Source organism: Corvus hawaiiensis, chromosome 1, assembly GCF_020740725.1.
Source record: "Corvus hawaiiensis isolate bCorHaw1 chromosome 1, bCorHaw1.pri.cur, whole genome shotgun sequence".
NCBI classification, from domain to species: domain Eukaryota; kingdom Metazoa; phylum Chordata; class Aves; order Passeriformes; family Corvidae; genus Corvus; species Corvus hawaiiensis.
Genome location: NC_063213.1, coordinates 1,476,971 through 1,495,859, shown reverse-complemented (window position 1 = coordinate 1,495,859; position 18,889 = coordinate 1,476,971). Strand labels below are relative to the sequence as shown.

Genomic DNA, 18,889 nt, shown 5'->3' with positions numbered 1-18,889 from the left:
TCTCGGTTTTTTTTTTTCCCTGCAGGGAGCAGCCGCCGCTTTCCCTTTAAATCCTCTCCGGATTTTCCTTTAAATCCCGGGGTGGATTCCAGGCGCTGGAATTTTCCAGGGATGGCGGCGTGCCAGGGGTTGCCGTGGCGACCAGGAATGTTGTGCGCCGCACCTTGGGAGAAGGGAGCGAGACTTCCCAGGATTTCAGCTCCTCTCCCTTTGGAAAAAGAGTCCAAAAAAAAGCAGGAAAGGAGTTGGAGCCGGGAATTTTCCTGCCGGGATCATTCCCATGGATTCCCGGCTGATCCCAAGGTAAGATGGAATTTTTTGGGCTGCTCGGAGATTCCATGGAATTGCTCTGGAATTGATCCCGGGGGATATCGTGCTCCTGTGGGATTGGGTTCGGACATCAGGGAGTTCCAGCTCGGGAATTTTTGGGATTTGGGGGGAAAAATCTGTGTCCCGATGTTTTGGAGGGTTGGGAAGGGAAGTTTGGGGAGCTGGGAATTCCGGCAATTCCTGCTTTTCCTGCCTGCGCGCCGCTGGAATGCGCCGCATTCCCTGCAGGTATTCCCTGGATCCCGGCTGATCCCGGTGGGATTCCGTCGGGAATGGGAATGGGACGGAACGGTGGCATTCCCTGGGATAAAATATTCCCTAAATCCCAGCTGGTCCCGATGGGAATGTTGGGAATGTGATGGAACTGTGGGATTCCCTGGGATAAAATACTCCCCAAATTCCTGCTGATCCTGCTGGAATGTCGGGAATGGGATCTAACACTGGGATCCTCAGGAATAAAATATTCCTGAAAATTCTTGCTGGTCCCGATGGAACATTGGGAATGGGACAGAACTGCGGGATCCCCAGGGATAAAATATTCCCTAAATCCCAGCTGGTCCCGATGGAATGTCGGGAATGGGAGCTAACACTGGGATCCTCAGGAATAAAATATTCCTGAAAATTCTTACTGGTCCCGATGGAACATTGGGAATGGGACAGAACTGTGGGATTCCCTGGGATAAAATATTCCCTAAATCCCAGCTGGTCCTGATGGGAAAGTTGGGAATGGGATCTAACACTGGGATCCTCAGGAATAAAATATTCCCTAAATTCCGCAGGTCCCAATGGAATGTTGGGAATGGGACGGAACTGTGGGATTCCCTGGGATAAAATATTCCTGAAAATTCTTGCTGGTCCCGATGGAACATCGGGAATGGGACAGAACTGTGGATTCCCTGGGATAAAATATTCCCTAAATCCCAGCTGGTCCTGATGGGAAAGTTGGGAATGGGCTCTAACACTGGGATCCTCAGGAATAAAATATTCCCCAAATTCCTGCAGATCCCAATGGAAAGTTTGGAATGGGATGGAACTGTGGGATTCCTGGAGCAGAATATTCCCCGAATCCCAGCTGATCCCAATAAAACTTTGGGAATGGGATGGAACTGTGGGATTCCTGGAGCAAAATATTCCCCAAACCCAGCTGATCCCGCTGGAATGTCCGGAATGGGATCTAACACTGGGATTCCCTGGGATAAAAAAATTCCCCAAATTCCCACAGGTCCCGCTGGAATGTGGATAACGATGGAGAATTCCCGCTTCCGTGAAAACCGTGGAGCGAGGAATTCCCGCGGCATTCCCAAAGATCCCGGCTGGGAGCGATCCCACATTTCAGGCTGCCCAAATCCAGGGACAATTCCAGGGATAATGGGAAAGACCTGGAGCTGATCAAGAATTCCAAGGAAAAGCGACGCCGTTGTTCCCTAAAAACCGGGAGCAGCTTCTCCCGACGAAATTCCGGGAGATTTTGGAAATAAAATTCCAAAAAGGATAAAAAGAGCAAATGAAATTTAAAATTTAAATTTAAAATTCCAGAGGTGTTTTCCCCAAAAAACCTGCGTCCGTCGAGATATCCCAGATTTTTTTCTCCCGGTTTTTGGTAATTGGAAGCGTCTCAGGTCGCTTTTCCTTGGATTTTATCCCCAAAATTCGCCTCTGAGATCCAAAATGGTCCCATTTTCCCTCCTCAGCATTCCAAATTCCCAGGTTTTTTGGAATAAATCATGGAATTCTGGAAGGGACCTCAAAGCTCATCCAATTCCAGCCCTCCTGGAATTCCGAGGTCGGAAAAATCCGAGGCCGGAAGCTGAAGTTGAGGATGGAAAAGAGGGAATGGGAATGTGAGGCCATCCTGAGGGAAATCCGGGAAAATCCTGGATTTGTGGGAATTCTCCAATGGAGAACGGGACCTGGGGGCTGGGGAGATGGAAAATCGGGATTTTGGGAAGGGATTCCTGGCACAGGGATTTGGGAATTTGGGATTGGATTTAGGATTTTTAGGAGGAGGGGAAAGAATTCCTGGGGCTGAGGTGTCCGGGACTCCCTGACTGAGGGATTTAGGAATTTTGGGATCGGCTTTTGGGATTTTTGGGAGGAAGGGAATTCATTCCTGGGGCTGAGGTGTCTGGGACCCCCTGAGGGATGGATTTGGGAATTTTGGGGTTGGTTTAGGATTTTTCCCTGGTGGCTGAGCTGCAGTACAGGAATTTGGGACCCCCTGACTTTGGGATTTGGGAATTTTGGGGTTGGATTTAGGATTTTTAGGAGGAAAGGAAAGAATTCCGGGGGCTGAGGTGTCTGGGACCCCCTGAGGGATGGATTTGGGAATTTTGGGGTTGGTTTAGGATTTTTCCCTGGTGGCTGAGCTGCAGTACAGGAATTTGGGACCCCCTGAGTGAGGGATTTGGGAATTTTGGGATTGGTTTAGGGTTTTTAGGAGGATGGGAATTCATTCCTGGGGCTGAGGTGTCTGGGATGCCCTGAGCGATGGATTTGGGAATGTTGGGGTTGGTTTAGGGTTTTTCCCTGGTGGCTGAGCTGCAGTACAGGAATTTGGGACCCCCTGAGTGAGGGATTTGGGAATTTTGGGATCGGCTTTTGGGATTTTTAGGAGGATGGGAATTCATTCCTGGGGCTGAGGTGTCTGGGATGCCCTGAGCGATGAATTTGGGAATGTTGGGGTTGGTTTTGGGATTTTTAGGAGGAAAGGAAAGAATTCCTGGGGCTGAGGTGTCCGGGACTCCCTGACTGAGGGATTTGGGAATTTTGGGATCGGCTTTTGGGATTTTTGGGAGGAAGGGAATTCATTCCTGGGGCTGAGGTGTCTGGGATGCCCTGAGCGATGGATTTGGGAATTTTGGGGTTGGATTTAGGATTTTTAGGAGGAAAGGAAAGAATTCCGGGGGCTGAGGTGTCTGGGACCCCCTGAGGGATGGATTTGGGAATTTTGGGGTTGGTTTAGGATTTTTCCCTGGTGGCTGAGCTGCAGTACAGGAATTTGGGACCCCCTGAGTGAGGGATTTGGGAATTTTGGGATCGGCTTTTGGGATTTTTAGGAGGATGGGAATTCATTCCTGGGGCTGAGGTGTCTGGGATGCCCTGAGCGATGAATTTGGAATTTTGGGATTGGTTTAGGGTTTTTCCCTGGTGGCTGAGCTGCAGTACAGGACTTTGGGAACCCCCTGAGTGATGGATTTGGGAATTTTGGGATCGGCTTTTGGGATTTTTAGGAGGATGGGAATTCATTCCTGGGGCTGAGGTGTCTGGGATGCCCTGAGCGATGAATTTGGGAATGTTGGGATTGGTTTAGGGTTTTTCCCTGGTGGCTGAGCTGCAGTACAGGACTTTGGGAACCCCCTGAGTGAGGGATTTGGGAATTTTGGGGTCGTTTAGGGTTTTTAGGAGGAAGAGAAGCCGTTCCTGAGCCATTCTCCGCCGTCACGTGTCCCCCGCTGCCTCGGAGCCGCAGGAATTTCCCTTTTCCCAGGATTTCCTGGAATCTTCCCAACTCTGGGTGGAGATGGGGGGGGCGGGGGAGGGGGAGGGGAGGGGAATGTGGAGCTTGGCAGGAGCAGCGGGAAAAAAAAAAAAAATCCCAAAGTTTCTTTGGGAACAGCGCGGGGCTGGGAAGGGCCGGGAGCTGCGCAACGGCCCCAAAAGCCCATCCTGACCTTTTCCCTTTCGCTTCCCTAAAATCCGAGCTGACGAAAGCCGGGATTATTTTTAGCCCTTAAGAAACAAAAGAAAAAAGGGGAAGAGGAGGAGCAGGAACTTTGGGATCAGCGCCGATGGGATTTGGTCATCCCGGCTCCCGTGGGCGGCGGGGATTTGGGGTTTTGCCTCCAGGTGTGGGATGGGATGGGAGGGAGAAGCTCCAGCCTTGGGAAGAGCGAGAATTCCCGGATTTCTGCGGCTGCCGGAGCCTTTTCCAGCCGCGATTTCGCCTCGTGCCGGGTAGGTCGCTCCTAAAACTGCTCGGTTTAGGGCTGGGATCAGCCTAAAGTTAAGCCGCTCCCGAGGAAATTTGGGAATGGTTTCCCCCTGCTAGAAACGGGATCCAGGCGGGTTTTCCTGGAGCCCAACCCGGCTTTTCCCGTGGTTTATCCCCCCCCCCCCCCCCCCCCCCAAATCCCGGCTTTTCCCGAGGGAAGGCGATTCCTTTTAGGAGCGGAGCTGCCGGCGGAGTTTAGGCTGGATTAAAGCCTCTCCTTGCTGCCGCCGCGCCTTTTCCAGGCGGGAATATTCCCGAGCCTCCGGCTGCCGGGAGGGATTTCCCAGCCTCGCCTGGAATTCCAGGGCCGATGGAATAAACTGGAAAAGCTGGCTCAGGCGAGAAATCGATACCGCGCTCATTAAAGCCGGCCTGATAAGCTCGGCTTATCCGGTTTCAGTCCCGGGAGCGAGGGGGGAGCGATCCGTGAGGAGAAAGCTCCAAGGTGGCTCAGGAATTCCACGGAAAGGCTGGGAAAGGCGCGGCTTTAGGGGAAAAGCGGGGCCTTAGGGGGAAAAGCGCGGCTTTGGGGCTTTTACAGAAACCAGAAACAGCTCGAGCTCCCAGGAAGGGCTGGGTTTAAACTGCGGTTTAGTTTGGGGCTTGGGTTTAAACTTCGGTTTGATTCGGGGCTGGGTTTAAACTGCGGTTTAAGCTTGGGTTGTATTTTGGGGCTGGGTTTAAACTTCGGTTTAAACTGGTTTATTTTGGGGCTGGGTTTACACTTTGTTTTAAACTTGGGTTTAATTTGGGGCTGGGTTCAAACTTGGGTTTAAACTTCGGTTTGATTCGGGGCTGGGTTTAAACTCCGGTTTAATTTTGAGGCTGGGTTTAAACTTTTTGGTTGAATTTGGGACGGGGTGTAAGCTTCGGTTTAAACTTGGGTTTGATTCCGGGGCTGGGTTTACACTTGGGGTTGATTTAGGCCTGGCCTAAAGCCGGGGCTGCCTGGAATTCCCAGCAGCGCTTCCCAAAGAGCCGGAAAAGGGGAATTTCTGGAGCTCCCCAAGGAATCCCGGCCGGATGAGCCTTGAAAAGTCGGCCTTTGCTGCCTTTTAGGCCGAGCCTAAACGAAACCCAAGTTTAAACCCAGCCATTCCCAGATAAACTCCGGGATCAGGCGGAGGAGCAGGGATTAACCTTGGGCACCTGGAGATTCCCGCTTCCAGGGTTGGGGATTTTTTGGGAATGGGAGCGGAATAAACCTCGGCAGGTGGCCGGGTTTTAGCTGTGTGCTAAAACCAGTTCTAACTCTGATCCCAGCCCAGCTGAGCCACAGGCTGGGAATGGTTCCGTTCCTTTGGGATTGGGAACGGCCTCGTGCAAAGCACCTGGGCCTTCCCAAACCGGAATTTCGGGAAAACGCCCGGAGCGGGAATTTCCTCCGGGAATTCTGCTCCTTGCGAGGATTTTTTTGGGAATTCCAAGTCCTTTTTGAGCCAAGGGATTTTTCCTGCCCGACTCGGCCGCTTTTCCTGATGAGCTTTTCCTGATGAGCTTTTCCGGGATGAGCTTTTCCGGGATGAGCTTTTCCCGAGCCATTCCCGGGATCCTCGAGGGATTTCCTTAAGCAGAAATGAGGATGAGATTCCTGCCTGGGAATTCCTGCCGGGAATCTCGGCACCAGGAGGATGAATGGGATTAAGGATCCATTAGGAGCAATCGGGGTGGAGTTTGGGATTCGGGAGCTTTTCCAGCTTTTCCTGGAAACAGGGAAAAGCTCCTGGAAATCAGGGAAATTAGGGAATGAAAGGGATCCAGCTCCGGGGCCGCTCCGTGCTTTCCTTGTTTCCTGATCCAGGAATTCCAGGGGAATATTCCCTGATTTTGGCTCTCCTCGGACCATTCCCAGTGCTCCCAGTTCCATGGGAATATTGCCTGATTTTGGCTCTCCTCAGACCATTGGGAAAAATTGGGAAAATTGGGAAAATTGGGGAAAAATTGGGAAAAATTTGGGGAAAAATTGGGGAAAATTGGGAAAATTTGGGAAAAATTGGGGAAAATTTGGGTAAATTTGGGGAAAATTGGGGAAAAATTGGGAAAAATTGGGAAAAATTGGGAAAATTAGGGAAAAATTGGGGAAATTTGGGAAAATTTGGGAAAACTGGGGGAAAATTGGGGAAAATTTGGGGAAAATTGGCAAAAATTTGGGAAAATTTTGGGAGGATTTGGGAAAAAATGGGAAAATTTGGGAAAATTGGGAAAAATTGGGAAAATTTGGGGAAAAATTGGGGAAAATTGGGAAAATTTGGGTAAATTTGGGGAAAAATGGGAAAATTTGGGGAAAATTGGGAAAATTAGGGAAAACTTGGGAAAATTTGGGGAAAATTGGGGAAAATTGGGAAAATTTGGGAAAATTGGGGAAAACTGGGGGAAAATTGGGGAAAATTAGGGAAAAATTGGGGAAAATTAGGGAAAAATTGGGAAAAATTGGGAAAATTTGGGAAAACTGGGGGAAAATTGGGGAATTTGGGGAAAATTGGGGAAAATTTGGGGAAAATTGGGAAAAATTGGCAAAAATTGGGGAAAATTTTGGGAGAATTTGGGAAAAAATGGGAAAATTTGGGAAAATTGGGAAAAATTGGGAAAATTTGGGGAAAAATTGGGGAAAAATTGGGAAAATTTGGGATTTCCTTGATTCCCTCCGTGTTTTCCAGGCGATGTCCGAGGCTGGAATAACGGGATCCCTGCTCCAAGAGGAGGAAAACTTCTCCTCCTGCCTGGCCCGGATCGACGCCCTCATCCTCAAACCTCTGCTCCAGGCAGGTAAATCCAGGGAATTTTCATCGGGAATTCCCGGCCGGAGCCAATCTGAGAAGGGATCCCCTTTTCCCCTGGATTCTGGAAATCTTTCTCCTCTGCTGCTCTGGAGCAAAGGGAAAACTTTCCATGAGCGGCACATGGAATGGGATCCGTGTGGGAGTGTCCAGTTCTGCTCGGGATGAGAGTTCAGGGCATCGATCCCTGATTTCGGGAGCACTCGGGAGAAACGGAACCGCTGCCGGTGGGAGAGAAATCGGGAAAACGAGGAAAAGCTTTGTGCTGCGGAATTTCCTTCTCAATTAATGGATCGGGAGGGAATTTAGGGATCATCCCATTCCATGGGCAGGGGGAAATTCCATATCCTGGGGTGCTCCAAGCCCCAGTGTCCAACCTGGCCTTGGGCACTGCCAGGGATCCAGGGGAATCCACAGTTTCTTTGGGAATTCCAGCCCCGCCCCTCCCCACCCTCCCAGCCAGCAATTCCCAAGATCCCACCCCAATCTCCCATTTTCCAGTGGGAAGCCATTCCCTGGCTCCTGTCCCTCCAGCCCTTATCCCAAATCCCTCTCCACCTCTCCCAGAGCCCCTTTCAGGCCCTGCAAAGAGCTCTGGAATTTTCTCCAGGCTGGAAAATCCCAATTTTCCTCACTCTAAAATCCGGCCGGATATCAGACCCAGACAACGCATCCCACAAAATTTCTTGGGAATGGCGCCTTTCCCGCCGCACTTTTCCCTATTTTCCCCTCGCAGAGCCCAAGGATCCGAAGGAAAAGGAGAACTTCCGGCTCTTGGCGCTCCTCAACGAGCGCTTCCAAGCCCTCTGGAATTTCACGGAGGAGAATTCCCGGATCCTGAGGGGAAAATGCGGCAGCTCCGAATCCGGCTGCATCCAGGATTTTTACATCATCTGGAAAGGCGACCTTTTCCTGAGCCTCTGCATCCAGTGAGTGCCGGAATGTTCCATTGGTGGGATTCCATTGATCCAGGCCGGGATCATTGGGGAGAGGGAATCTTGAGCTGGACGTGGGAATATCAGGGAAAACCGGGATGAGGGATAAGGATGGAAAATATCATTGGAAAAGGGGATTTGCTGGGGTTTTTCCGTGATTTTGTGCTGGTGGATCGGGATGTGAGATCCCAGCAGGAATAAAGGTTTTGGGATAGCTGAGATTCCCACATTTTCCCAGCAAATCCCACATTTTCTCCCAACAAATTTCACATTTTCCGGGAAAATCCCACAATTTCCCAACAAATCCCACGTTTTCCCAGCAAATTTCACATTTTCCTGGAAAATCCCACAGTTTCTCCCAACAAATCCCACATTTTCCCAGCAAATCCCAATTTTCCTGGAAAATCCCACAATTTCCCAGCAAATCCCACAATTTCCTGGAAAATCCCACTTTTTCCCACCACATCCCACATTTTCCTGGAAAATCCCACAGTTTCTCCCAACAAATCCCAATTTTCCCAACAAATCCCAATTTTCCTGGAAAATCCCACCTTTTCCCACCGCATCCCAGTTTCTCCCAGCAAATTTTCCCAGTAATTCCCACATTTTCCCAGCAATTCGCACATTTTCCTGGAAGACCCCACAGTTTCTCCCAACAAATCCCAATTTTCCCAGCAAATCCCAATTTTCCTGGAAAATCCCACATTTTCCCAGCAATTCCCACATTTTCCTGGAAAATCCCACAGTTTCCCAGCAAATCTCACATTTTCCTGGAAAATCCCACACTTTCCTGCAAAGTCCCACATTTTCCCACCACATCCCACAGTTTCTCCCAACAAATCCCAATTTTCCTGGAAAATCCCACCTTTTCCCACCACATCCCCGTTTCTCCCAGCAAATTTTCCCAGCAATTCCCACATTTTCCCAGTAATTCCCACATTTTCCCAGCAATTCCCACTTTTTCCCACCACATCCCACATTTTCCTGGAAAACCCCACAGTTTCTCCCAACAAATCCCAATTTTCCCAGCAAATCCCAATTTTCCCAAAAAACCCCACATTCTTCCAGCAAATCCCACATTTTCCTGGAAAATCCCACATTTCCCCACCACATCCCAGTTTCTCCCAGCAAATTTTCCCAGCAATTCCCACATTTTCCCAGCAATTCCCACTTTTTCCCCCACCGATTCCCCCAACGTTCCATTCCCCCTTTTTCCTCCTCCACAAAAGCATCCGAAGCTTTTCCAGCTGGGATTTTCCACGTTGGCGCCCCAGCAATGGGGATCGGGAAGCGGCTCCCGGATTCCTGCTCATCCACCCTCGTTTTCCAGGGATTTTTTCCGCAGGGAATCCTTTTTGCCTTGGATTTGCTGCCTGAGCTTTGCCTCGATGGGAAGCGTTTGGAGCAGGGGGCGTTTTCCTTTGGGATCTGATCCCGGGGATTCGAGCTGCTTTTCCTGGGATTTGCTGGGAAAAAGTGGGATTTGCCGAAAAAATTCCGTTTCATCCGATCCCAGAATCCTGGAACGGTTTCCCTTTATTTTAGAAATTCCATTGATTCGAAGGGAATTTTCCTTTCCCAGCTGAGGATCCCTGGAGGGAGCTGCACTATCCAGGGATTTTCTGCTGGCGGTTGGAAAGAATTCCTTTGGGAATATCAGGAAAGAAGTTGGAATTGCAATTGGAAAATTCCATCGGTTTTGGGAAGTTCCGGAATGCAAAAGAAAGAGGGGGGAAAAGAAATTTTTAGGGAATTAGGGAATAAAATCCGGATCGCTGGGATTGGAAGGGATTTCCAAGGTCAGCTCATTTCCAGCTCTGTGCACCGGGAATTTTCCTCTATCCCAGGATCCATAAAATCATCCATTTGGGAATTCTTCATCCAGGAAAATGCAGATCTTGGATGAAAACCTTGAATGGAAAAAGAAAATTCCGAGTTCTACTCGGAAAAAATGATCCGAGCCGGAGTGGCACAACTCCATCATTTACATCCCAGAATTCCCGAATTCTCCGAATCCCGCTGGGAATTCTGTGCTGAGGAGTCCGTGAAGGAGCAGCTCCGAGGCTGCAGGCAGGAATTTCATTCCCTAGAATCCGATGGATCCCGGTGTTAGCAGCACTTTTGCCTTATCCAAGCCTTCCCAAAAAAATCCTGGAATTAAGATTGGGAAAGACTTCCAAGACCCTTTTTCCAGAGGGGCCTTTTTGGGATTTAGGGAACTTCCCAACAACTTGGGATCCCCGAACTCATCCCAAATATCCCTCTCGAGCCCCTCCCGCGTATCCTTGGAATTTTTTTCCAGGTATTTCGTCGCCTTCGCCAACTTTGTCGTCGTGCAGGGATTCGAACAGGCCGCCAAGAGCAGGAGGTGAGCGGGCTGGAAAATCCTTGGGAATCTTGGGAATCCTTGGGATATCGGGCAGCTCTGAGCACGAGAGAATCCCGGAATTCCGGAGTGCTTTGGAAAACTCAGCTCGTTCCATCCTGGGAGCTGTCCCGGGTTGTTCCGAGCTCCGTCCACCCTCGCCGGGGACAATTCCGGGGATGGATTTCCTCTTGCCAAGCACGCCCAGCTCCTTCTGGAGTGGTAACCTTGGAATTCAGGGATTTAGGGAAGGGGTGGGATCTGAGAGAGGATCCTGTGGGAATCTGGCAGGGAATTGCCGCTTGTCCCGGAATTTTCTGGGAAGAACAAATGAAAACCTGGATTCCCACCCGCTTCGTTCCCGGATTTTTCACGCCTTTCTCCGCACAGAAAGTTTGGGAGACGGAAAAGCGGGAATTTCCGGGATAACTCACGAACCTTTCTCGTCATTCCCAACTTTCCAGCGAGGCCTGGAAGCTCCACAAGCCGGTGCTGAAACAATTCCTGAGGGATTTCACCTCGGAGAGCTCCCTGGCCTTGGCCCTGCATTCCGTGCTCCACAAACCCCTCCGGAATCACATCCAGAGCTACCTCCGGCTCCTCTCCCAGCTCCAGGAGCAGCTCCAAGAGGTGGGAATCTCCTTGGAATGCCGAGGGCCTTTGTGGGAAGAAAGATTCCCAAAAATCCCACCTGGACTTCCTTTGGTCCAGGATGCGTTGCTAAATATTCCCGAAAATCCAGCCTGGATCTTCCCAGGATGGATTCCTTGCAAAATATTCCCGAAAATCCCACCTGGATCTTTCCAGGATGGACGCGCTGCTGAATATTCCCGAAAATCCAACCGAAGTGCCAGGGAAGAAATATTCCCAAAAATCCAACCTGGACTTCCTTTGGTCCAGGATGCATTGCCAAATATTCCCAAAAATCCCACCTGGACCTTCCCGGGATGGATTCCTTGCTAAATATTCCCAAAAATCCCACCTGGACCTTCCCAGGATGGATTCGTTGCTAAATATTCCCGAAAATCCCACCTGGATCTCCCCTCATCCAGGATGGACATGCTGCTAAATATTCCCGAAAATCCCACCTGGACCTTCCCAGGATGGATTCCGTGCTAAATATTCCCAAAAATCCAACCTGGACTTCCTTTGATCCAGGATGCGTTGCAAAATATTCCCAAAAATCCCATCTGGACCTTCCCGGGATGGATTCCTTGCTAAATATTCCCGAAAATCCTGCCTGGATCTTTCCAGGACGGACGCGTTGCTGAATATTCCCGAAAATCCAACCGAAGTGCCAGGGAAGAAATATTCCCAAAAATCCAACCTGGACTTCCTTTGATCCAGGACTCCTTGCTAAATATTCCCGAAAATCCAGCCTGGATTTCCCAGGATGGATTCCGTGCTAAATATTCCCAAAAATCTCGCCTGGATTTTTCCAGGATGCGTCGCTAAATATTCCCGAAAATCCAACCAAAGTGCCAGGGAAGAAATATTCCCAAAAATCCAACCTGGACTTCCTTTTGTCCAGGATGCGTTGCTAAATATTCCCGAAAATCCCACCTGGACCTTCCCAGGATGGATTCCATGCTAAATATTCCCAAAAATCCCACCTGGACCTTCCCGGGATGGATTCCTTGCTAAATATTCCCGAAAATCCCACCTGGATCTTCCCAGGGTGGATGCATTGCTAAATATTCCTGAAAATCCCACCTGGATTTTTCCAGGATGCGTCACTAAATATTCCCAAAAATCCCGCCTGGATTTTCCCAGGATGGATTCGTTGTTAAATATTCCCAAAAATCCCACCTGGATCTCCCCTCATCCAGGACGGACACGCTGCTGAATATTCCCGAAAATCCAACCGAAGTGCCAGGGAAGGAATATTCCCCAAAAAATCCACCCTGGATCTGCCTTGGCCCAAACCCGAAGCTTTCCTGGCGTTTTCCCTTCTTTTCCCAGGAATGCGAGAAGGACGTGGTGGGCTCGGTTCTGCGGGAATTCGGGAAGCTGGAATCTTTCAGCAGCCAGGTCCTGGATGAGGCCTGGCTCACCAAGGAGCTGTGGAAATCCTTGGGATACAAATTTACCGTGAGTCCTCCCCGGGAATCGTGGCGGGAATGGGAGGCGCCCTTTGGGAATGCGCCCTCCGTATCCGTGTGGGAATTCGATCGGGATTGGGAATTGGAGGCTGGAATTCCACAGAGCAGAGCCGGGTGGAATTCTGGGGAGGAAAGGTCTGGATTTCCATCAGGAATAGGGAGCTGATGCTTTTCGTGGAATCGGGGAATGGTTTGGATTGGAAGGAGCTTCGATCCCGTCCCATTCCAGCCCCATCCATGGGCAGGGACTCCTCCCGCTATCCCAGCATCCAGAAAATATCCCAGCATCCAGAAAATATCCCAGCTGGATCCAGCGCCTTGGACGTCTCCAAGGATCCCACTCTGAGGCTGCTCCGGCCGGTTTTTTGGGAATTCACCTGCTTCCCACCCTGTTTTTCCAGGAAGCGTCAAAGGGGTGGGTTTGGGGTTTTTTTGTTGTCCCTTTTTTTTTTCTTGGATTGGGATGTCAGTGTTTCCCTGGGATTTTAAGGAATGCTCGGTATTGGGGGATGGAAGAGCTGGAGAAACTCCCTGGGGGTTGAAGCTGAGTTTGGTGTCCAGGGGGGCCACTGGGACCCCGAGCCAGAGGGAATTTGATGGGATCGGGAATTGGATGGGATCGGGAGTTTGATGGGGATTGGGAATTTGATAGGGGTCAGGAATTTGATCTGGATTGGGAATTTGATGGGATCAGGAATTTGATGGGGATTGGGAATTTGATGGGGATCAGGAATTTGATAGGGGTCAGGAATTTAGTATGGATCAGGAATTTGATGGGGATTGGGAATTTGATGGGGATTGGGAATTTAATATGGATCAGGAATTTAATATGGGTCGGGAATTTGATAGGGATTGGGAATTTGATCTGGATCAGGAATTTGATCTGGATTGGGAATTTGATGGGGATTGGGAATTTGATAGGGATCAGGAATTTGATGGGGATCAGGAGTTTAATATGGATTGGGAATTTAATATAGATCGGGAATTTAATATGGATCGGGAATTTGATAAGGATCAGGAATTTGATAGGGGTCGGGAATTTGATCTGGATCAAGGATTTGAGGCTGGAATTCACCAGAGCAGAGCTGGGCGGCCGAGCTGGAGAAACTCCCTGGGGGTTTAAAGCTGAGTTTGGTGTCGCGCGTTTCACCGGAACCCCGAGCCAGAGGGAATTTAATATGGATCGGGAATTTGATATGGATTGGGAATTTAATGGGGATCAGGAATTTGATAGGGGTCAGGAATTTAATATGGATCAGGAAGTTGATAGGGATTGGGAATTTGATGGTGCTCAGGAATTTGATGGGGCTCAGGAATTTGATGGGGATTGGGAATTTTATAGGGATCAGGAGTTTAATATGGATCGGGAATTTGATCTGGATCAAGGATTTGAGGCTGGAATTCACCAGAGCAGAGCTGGGTGGAAGAGTTGGAAAAACTCCCTGGGAATTTCAAAGCTGAGTTTGGTGTCCAGGGGGGCCACTGGGACCCCGAGCCAGAGGGAATTTGATGGGATCGGGAATTTGATGGGGATTGGGAATTTGATGGGGATCGGGAATTTAATATGGATCAGGAATTTAATATGGATTGGGAATTTGATAGAGATCGGGAATTTAATGGGGATCAGGAATTTAATATGGATCGGGAATTTGATAGGGATCGGGAATTTGATAGAGATCGGGAATTTGATGGGGATTGGGAATTTGATAGGGATCGGGAATTTAATGGGGATCAGGAATTTAAAATGGATCAGGAATTTGATAGGGATCGGGAATTTGATCTGGATCAAGGATTTGAGGCTGGAATTCGCCAGAGCAGAGCTGGGCGGCCGAGCTGCAGGAACTCCCTGGGGGTTTAAAGCTGAGTTTGGTGTCGCGCGTTTCACCGGAACCCCGAGCCAGCCGATCCCTGCAGGAATTCTCGCCTGGAATTCCAATGCCGGCTTTTCCCGCTGCTCCATCCCGGGCAGGACGTGCTGTGCGTTCCCGAGAGGAGGCTCCTGGAGGACAGCAGGAACCTGCCCGTGGCTGCCGGCGCCGCCCGCTCCGAGCGCATCCTGCTCTTCGACGACGTCCTGGTGCTGATCCAGGTCGGTCCGGGATTCTCCGGAGGGGCTGGGACGGGAACGCGGAGAAAGGGCAGGGAAATCCCACTGGAATGGCGGAAAGGGCAGGAATTTCCCAAAGAAATGGCAGGGAAATCCCAATGGAATGGCAGGAATTTCCCCAGAAAAGGCAGGAAAATTCCAATGGAATGGCAGAAAGGGCAGGAATTTCCCGAAGAAATGGCAGGAAAATTCCAAAGAAATGGCAGGGATTTCTCCAGAAAAGGATGGAAAATTCCAAAGAAATGACAAGAGTTTTCCAAGAAAAGGCAGGAAAATTCCAATGGAATGGCAGGGATTTCCCAAGAAAAAGCAGGAAAATTCCAAAGAAATGGCAGGGATTTCTCCAGAAAAGGATGGAAAATTCCAAAGAAATGACAAGAGTTTTCCAAGAAGAGGCAGGAAAATTCCAATGGAATGGCAGGGATTTCCCAAGAAAAGGCAGGAAAATTCCAAAGAAATGGCAGGGATTTCCCAAGAAATGGCAGGGAAATCCCAATGGAATGGCAGAAAGGGCAGGAATTTCCCCAGAAAAGGCAGGAAAATCCCAAGGGAATGGCAGAAATGACAGGAATGTCCCAAGAAAAAGCAGGAAAATTCCGGTTCTTTTGCTGAGACTCCAGCAGACTTTGGGAAAAGTTGGGAAAACTTTCCCAGCTCCAGCCACTTGTGGATTTCACTGGGAAACAAAAGGAAATTTGGGAAGGAGCGGAGGAGATCCCCTGAACGTTCCCGCACTCGCTGGGGATTATCCAAGCGCCACGGGCACCTCCCGAATATTCCAAGCCCTTTCCCACTGGGAATTGCGGCCCTGGGTTCTTCCAGGGGATGGGACGGCTCAGTGCTCTCGTTCCATGGCTCCCACGCTTTGGGAAAGCCAGGATTTCCCATGGTTCCTGCAGCCACTGGAGGTGGTTTGGGGAATTTGTGGGAATTTCGGGGAACTTTTGGGAATTTCTGGGAATTATTGGGAATTCTTTGGGAATTTTGGGGGATTTTGGGGAATTTTTGGGGCATTGCGGGGAATTTTTGGAATCGCTGGCAATTTTTGGGAATTTTGGGGGATTCTGGGGAATTTTTGGGGTTTTTTGGGGAATTTTTGGAATTTCTGGGAATTGTGGGGATTTTTTGGAATTTCTGGGAATTGCTGTGAATTTTGGGGAATTTCTGGGAATTTTGAGAATTTCTGGGATTTTTTTGGCATTTTGGGGAATTTTGGGGTATTTTTGGGAATTTTTTGGAATTTGTGGGAATTTCGGGGAACTTTTGGGAATTTCTGTGAATTATTGGGAATTCTTTGGGAATTTTGGGGGATTTTGGGGATTTCTGGGAATTTCTAGGATTTTTTTGGAATTTTTGAGATTTTGGGGAATTTTTGGGGAATTGCGGGGAATTTTTGGAATTGCTGGCAATTTTTGGGAATTTTGGGGGGATTCTGGGGAATTTTTGGGGTTTTTTGGTGAATTTTTGGAATTTCTGGGAATTTTGGGGATTTTTTGGAATTTCTGGGAATTGCTGTGAATTTTGGGGAATTTCTGGGAATTTTGAGAATTTCTGGGATTTTTTTTGCCATTTTGGGGAATTTTGGCGTATTTCTGGGAATTTTTTGGAATTTGTGGGAACTTCTGGGAATTTCTGGGAATTTTGGGGAATTTCTGGGAATTTTGGGAACTTCGGGGATTTTTTTTTTGAATTTCGGGGAATTGGGGGGAATTTTTTTTGAATTTGGGGGATTTTTAGGAATATCTGGAAATTTCTGGGAATTTTGGGGAATTTTTAGGGATTTCTGGGAATTTTTGGCAATTTCTGGGAATTTTTGGGAGTGCGGAGTGTCCCCAGCCACGGCCACCGCCGCCGCATTCCCGTCAGGTAATTCCAGCTTGGATTGATCCCGCTGAGCTCCCGGCATCCAGCAGGAATGGATCCAAACCTTGGAGCTGCAACATTCCCAAACCTCGGGAACAGCTCAGGATCCACCCTTGGGAATGGGGCGGAGATTCCGTGGGAATTCTCATCCTGCTGGGAGCAAGCGCTTCCAGGCTCCCTAAAAACTCCGGGAAAAGCAAGCCGGCCCCCGGGATGGGGTTTATCCGCCCGATTTTGGCGGAGTTGGATCATCAGCGGGATCATCCCATCACCCTGCGGCCGGGATGGGCGCACGGGGTCAGCAGATTCCATGGGAATTCCTGCCTGGAATCCACGATTCCCATCCGTGTCTCACCCGCTGCTGCTGCCGAGTTTTCTGGAGGTCTGGGAATGACAGCTGGATTGGGATTGAAGTGGTTGGGAATCTGCATGTCCCCGCCTTGCTGGTTGTCCCGAATCTGGCGGGAAAAAAGGGGAATTCCTTGGAAAATTCCATCCTGGCAGGCAGCAGCTCGGTGTGGATGCGAGGCAGGGAAGGGAGATGGGAAAATCCCCATTTTCCTTTGATGTTGTTCCGTTCGGGTGCTGCCGATCCAAAAGGCGACTCCCGAAATCTGGGATTTCTGGGATATTTTGGGTGGTGCCCCTGGAATGCAGATCCTAAATAAATCCTGGCGTGGATTGGATGGAAAGGGAGCTCAAAGTCGATCCATTCCCACCCCATCCCATGGGCACGGACACCTCCCACTATCCCAGGCTGCTCCAAGCCCCATCCAACCTTTCCTTGGATACTTCCAGGGATCCAGGGGCAGCCACAAAGCTCTGGGAATGGTTTGGGAATGTGGGATAGGGAAGGAATTCCTGCGGAGATCAGGAAGGTTTTGCTGCTGGATGTAGCCTTGGAATTACGGAACGGTTTTAAAGCAAGAACTTCCCTCTTTTCCCGTGCGTTTTCCATCTCCAAGGCCTCTCATCCCGACGTGGGATGGATGGGATCCCAAAAAGGAGGGAATTCCATGGAAGGCCGGAGCAAAGGGCTGTTTGCAGCGACACCAGGAGCATCTTTTCCCGGTTTTTTTTTTTGTTTTTGTTTTTCCAGGGAAACAGCTTCCAGAGTTTCGATCTGAAGCTGGTGTGGGTGGATGAAAAGTGCGGAGAGAAATCGGCTCCGGGATCGTGAGTGAGAAATTCCCAGCGGGAATTAAAAATCCAGGGAATGCGAATGTTGAGGGTGATGGGAAAATGATCCAAAGCTCGCTCCCGTCTCCTTTCCAGGCAGTTTTGGGATGTGGATATTGGGGATCTCAGCAGCTTGGAATTTGCTGCCTGATTGAAATCCCGGAATTTCTGAGCTTGGAAAAACCCTCTGGAATCATCCGAGCTGTGCCCAGCCCAGAGCACCTCCAGGAATTCCCTGGATACTTCCAAGGCTGGGAATCCAAACCTCCCTGGGCAATTCCAAGGCCTGAGCGCCTTTTCCATGAAAAAATTCCTGCCACCTCCAGGAATTTTCTGGGCACCTCCAAGGCTGGGAATCCAAACCTCCCTGGGCAATTCCAAGGCCTGAGCGCCTTTTCCATGAAAAAATTCCTGCCACCTCCAGGAATTTTCTGGGCACCTCCAAGGCTGGGAATCCAAACGTCCCTGGGCAATTCCAAGGCCTGAGCGCCTTTTCCATGAAAAAATTCCTGCCTCCTCCAGGAATTCCCTGGATACTTCCAAGGCTGGGAATCCAAACCTCCCTGGGCAATTCCAAGGCCTGAGCGCCTTTTCCATGAAAAAATTCCTGCCACCTCCAGGAATTTTCTGGGCACCTCCAAGGCTGGGAATCCAAACGTCCCTGGGCAATTCCAAGGCCTGAGCGCCTTTTCCATGAACAGAATTCCTGCTGCTTTCCCCCCCGCCTCTCCTCTCATCCCAAATTCTTTACTCCAGACTTGGAGAACTTGAGATCCCTCCAGGAAAAGCACCTAGAAAAGCGCCGGCAGCTCCTGGAGGGGCGCGGGAAGAGCAGGAATTGCCGTTGGATCGGGAAATGCCGTTTCCATGCCGGATTTTCCCTTCCAGGTACGGACTGCGCATCACAACTCCGGAAGAAACCTTCGTCCTCTCCGCCAAGGAGCCCCAAATAAAGGTCGGGCTTCGGGATTTTCCCAACTTTTTATGATTCGAGGCAGGATAATCATCCAGGAGGGCTCGGCTTGGGATTTTTCACTCTTTTTCCAAGAAAATCTGGGATGAGATTGCCGGAGGGGGCTCCGAGTTGATGGGATTGAGGAATGTCGGTGGGAGCCCATCGGTTTCTTCCCGCTTTTCCTGGAGTTTTCCACAGGCAGCTTGGGATTTGAATGAACGTCGTGATTAAACATCCAAGGGGAAATTTCCCACTTTTTTCACATCCAAGTGGAAATTCCTCCCT

The 18,889-nt window shown here is 49.8% G+C and overlaps 1 protein-coding gene across 5 annotated transcripts in view; it reads left to right on the top strand.

Moving 5' to 3' along the window:
• The first annotated feature begins 6 nt into the window (after positions 1-6).
• ALS2CL (ALS2 C-terminal like) overlaps positions 7-18,889 on the top strand; it is a 32,483-nt gene continuing 13,600 nt past the window's right edge. Inside the window, exons 1-10 of one of the 5 annotated variants that reach the window (XM_048306435.1) lie at positions 216-303; positions 1,553-1,930; positions 6,979-7,087; positions 7,835-8,027; positions 10,336-10,401; positions 10,863-11,028; positions 12,361-12,489; positions 14,470-14,589; positions 17,570-17,646; positions 18,538-18,604. In XM_048306435.1, the coding sequence (XP_048162392.1) occupies positions 6,982-7,087; positions 7,835-8,027; positions 10,336-10,401; positions 10,863-11,028; positions 12,361-12,489; positions 14,470-14,589; positions 17,570-17,646; positions 18,538-18,604 (924 nt within the window). In that variant the 5' untranslated portion in view covers positions 216-303; positions 1,553-1,930; positions 6,979-6,981. The other 4 variants (XM_048306243.1, XM_048306606.1, XM_048306336.1 and 1 more) reach the window with 4 other exon arrangements.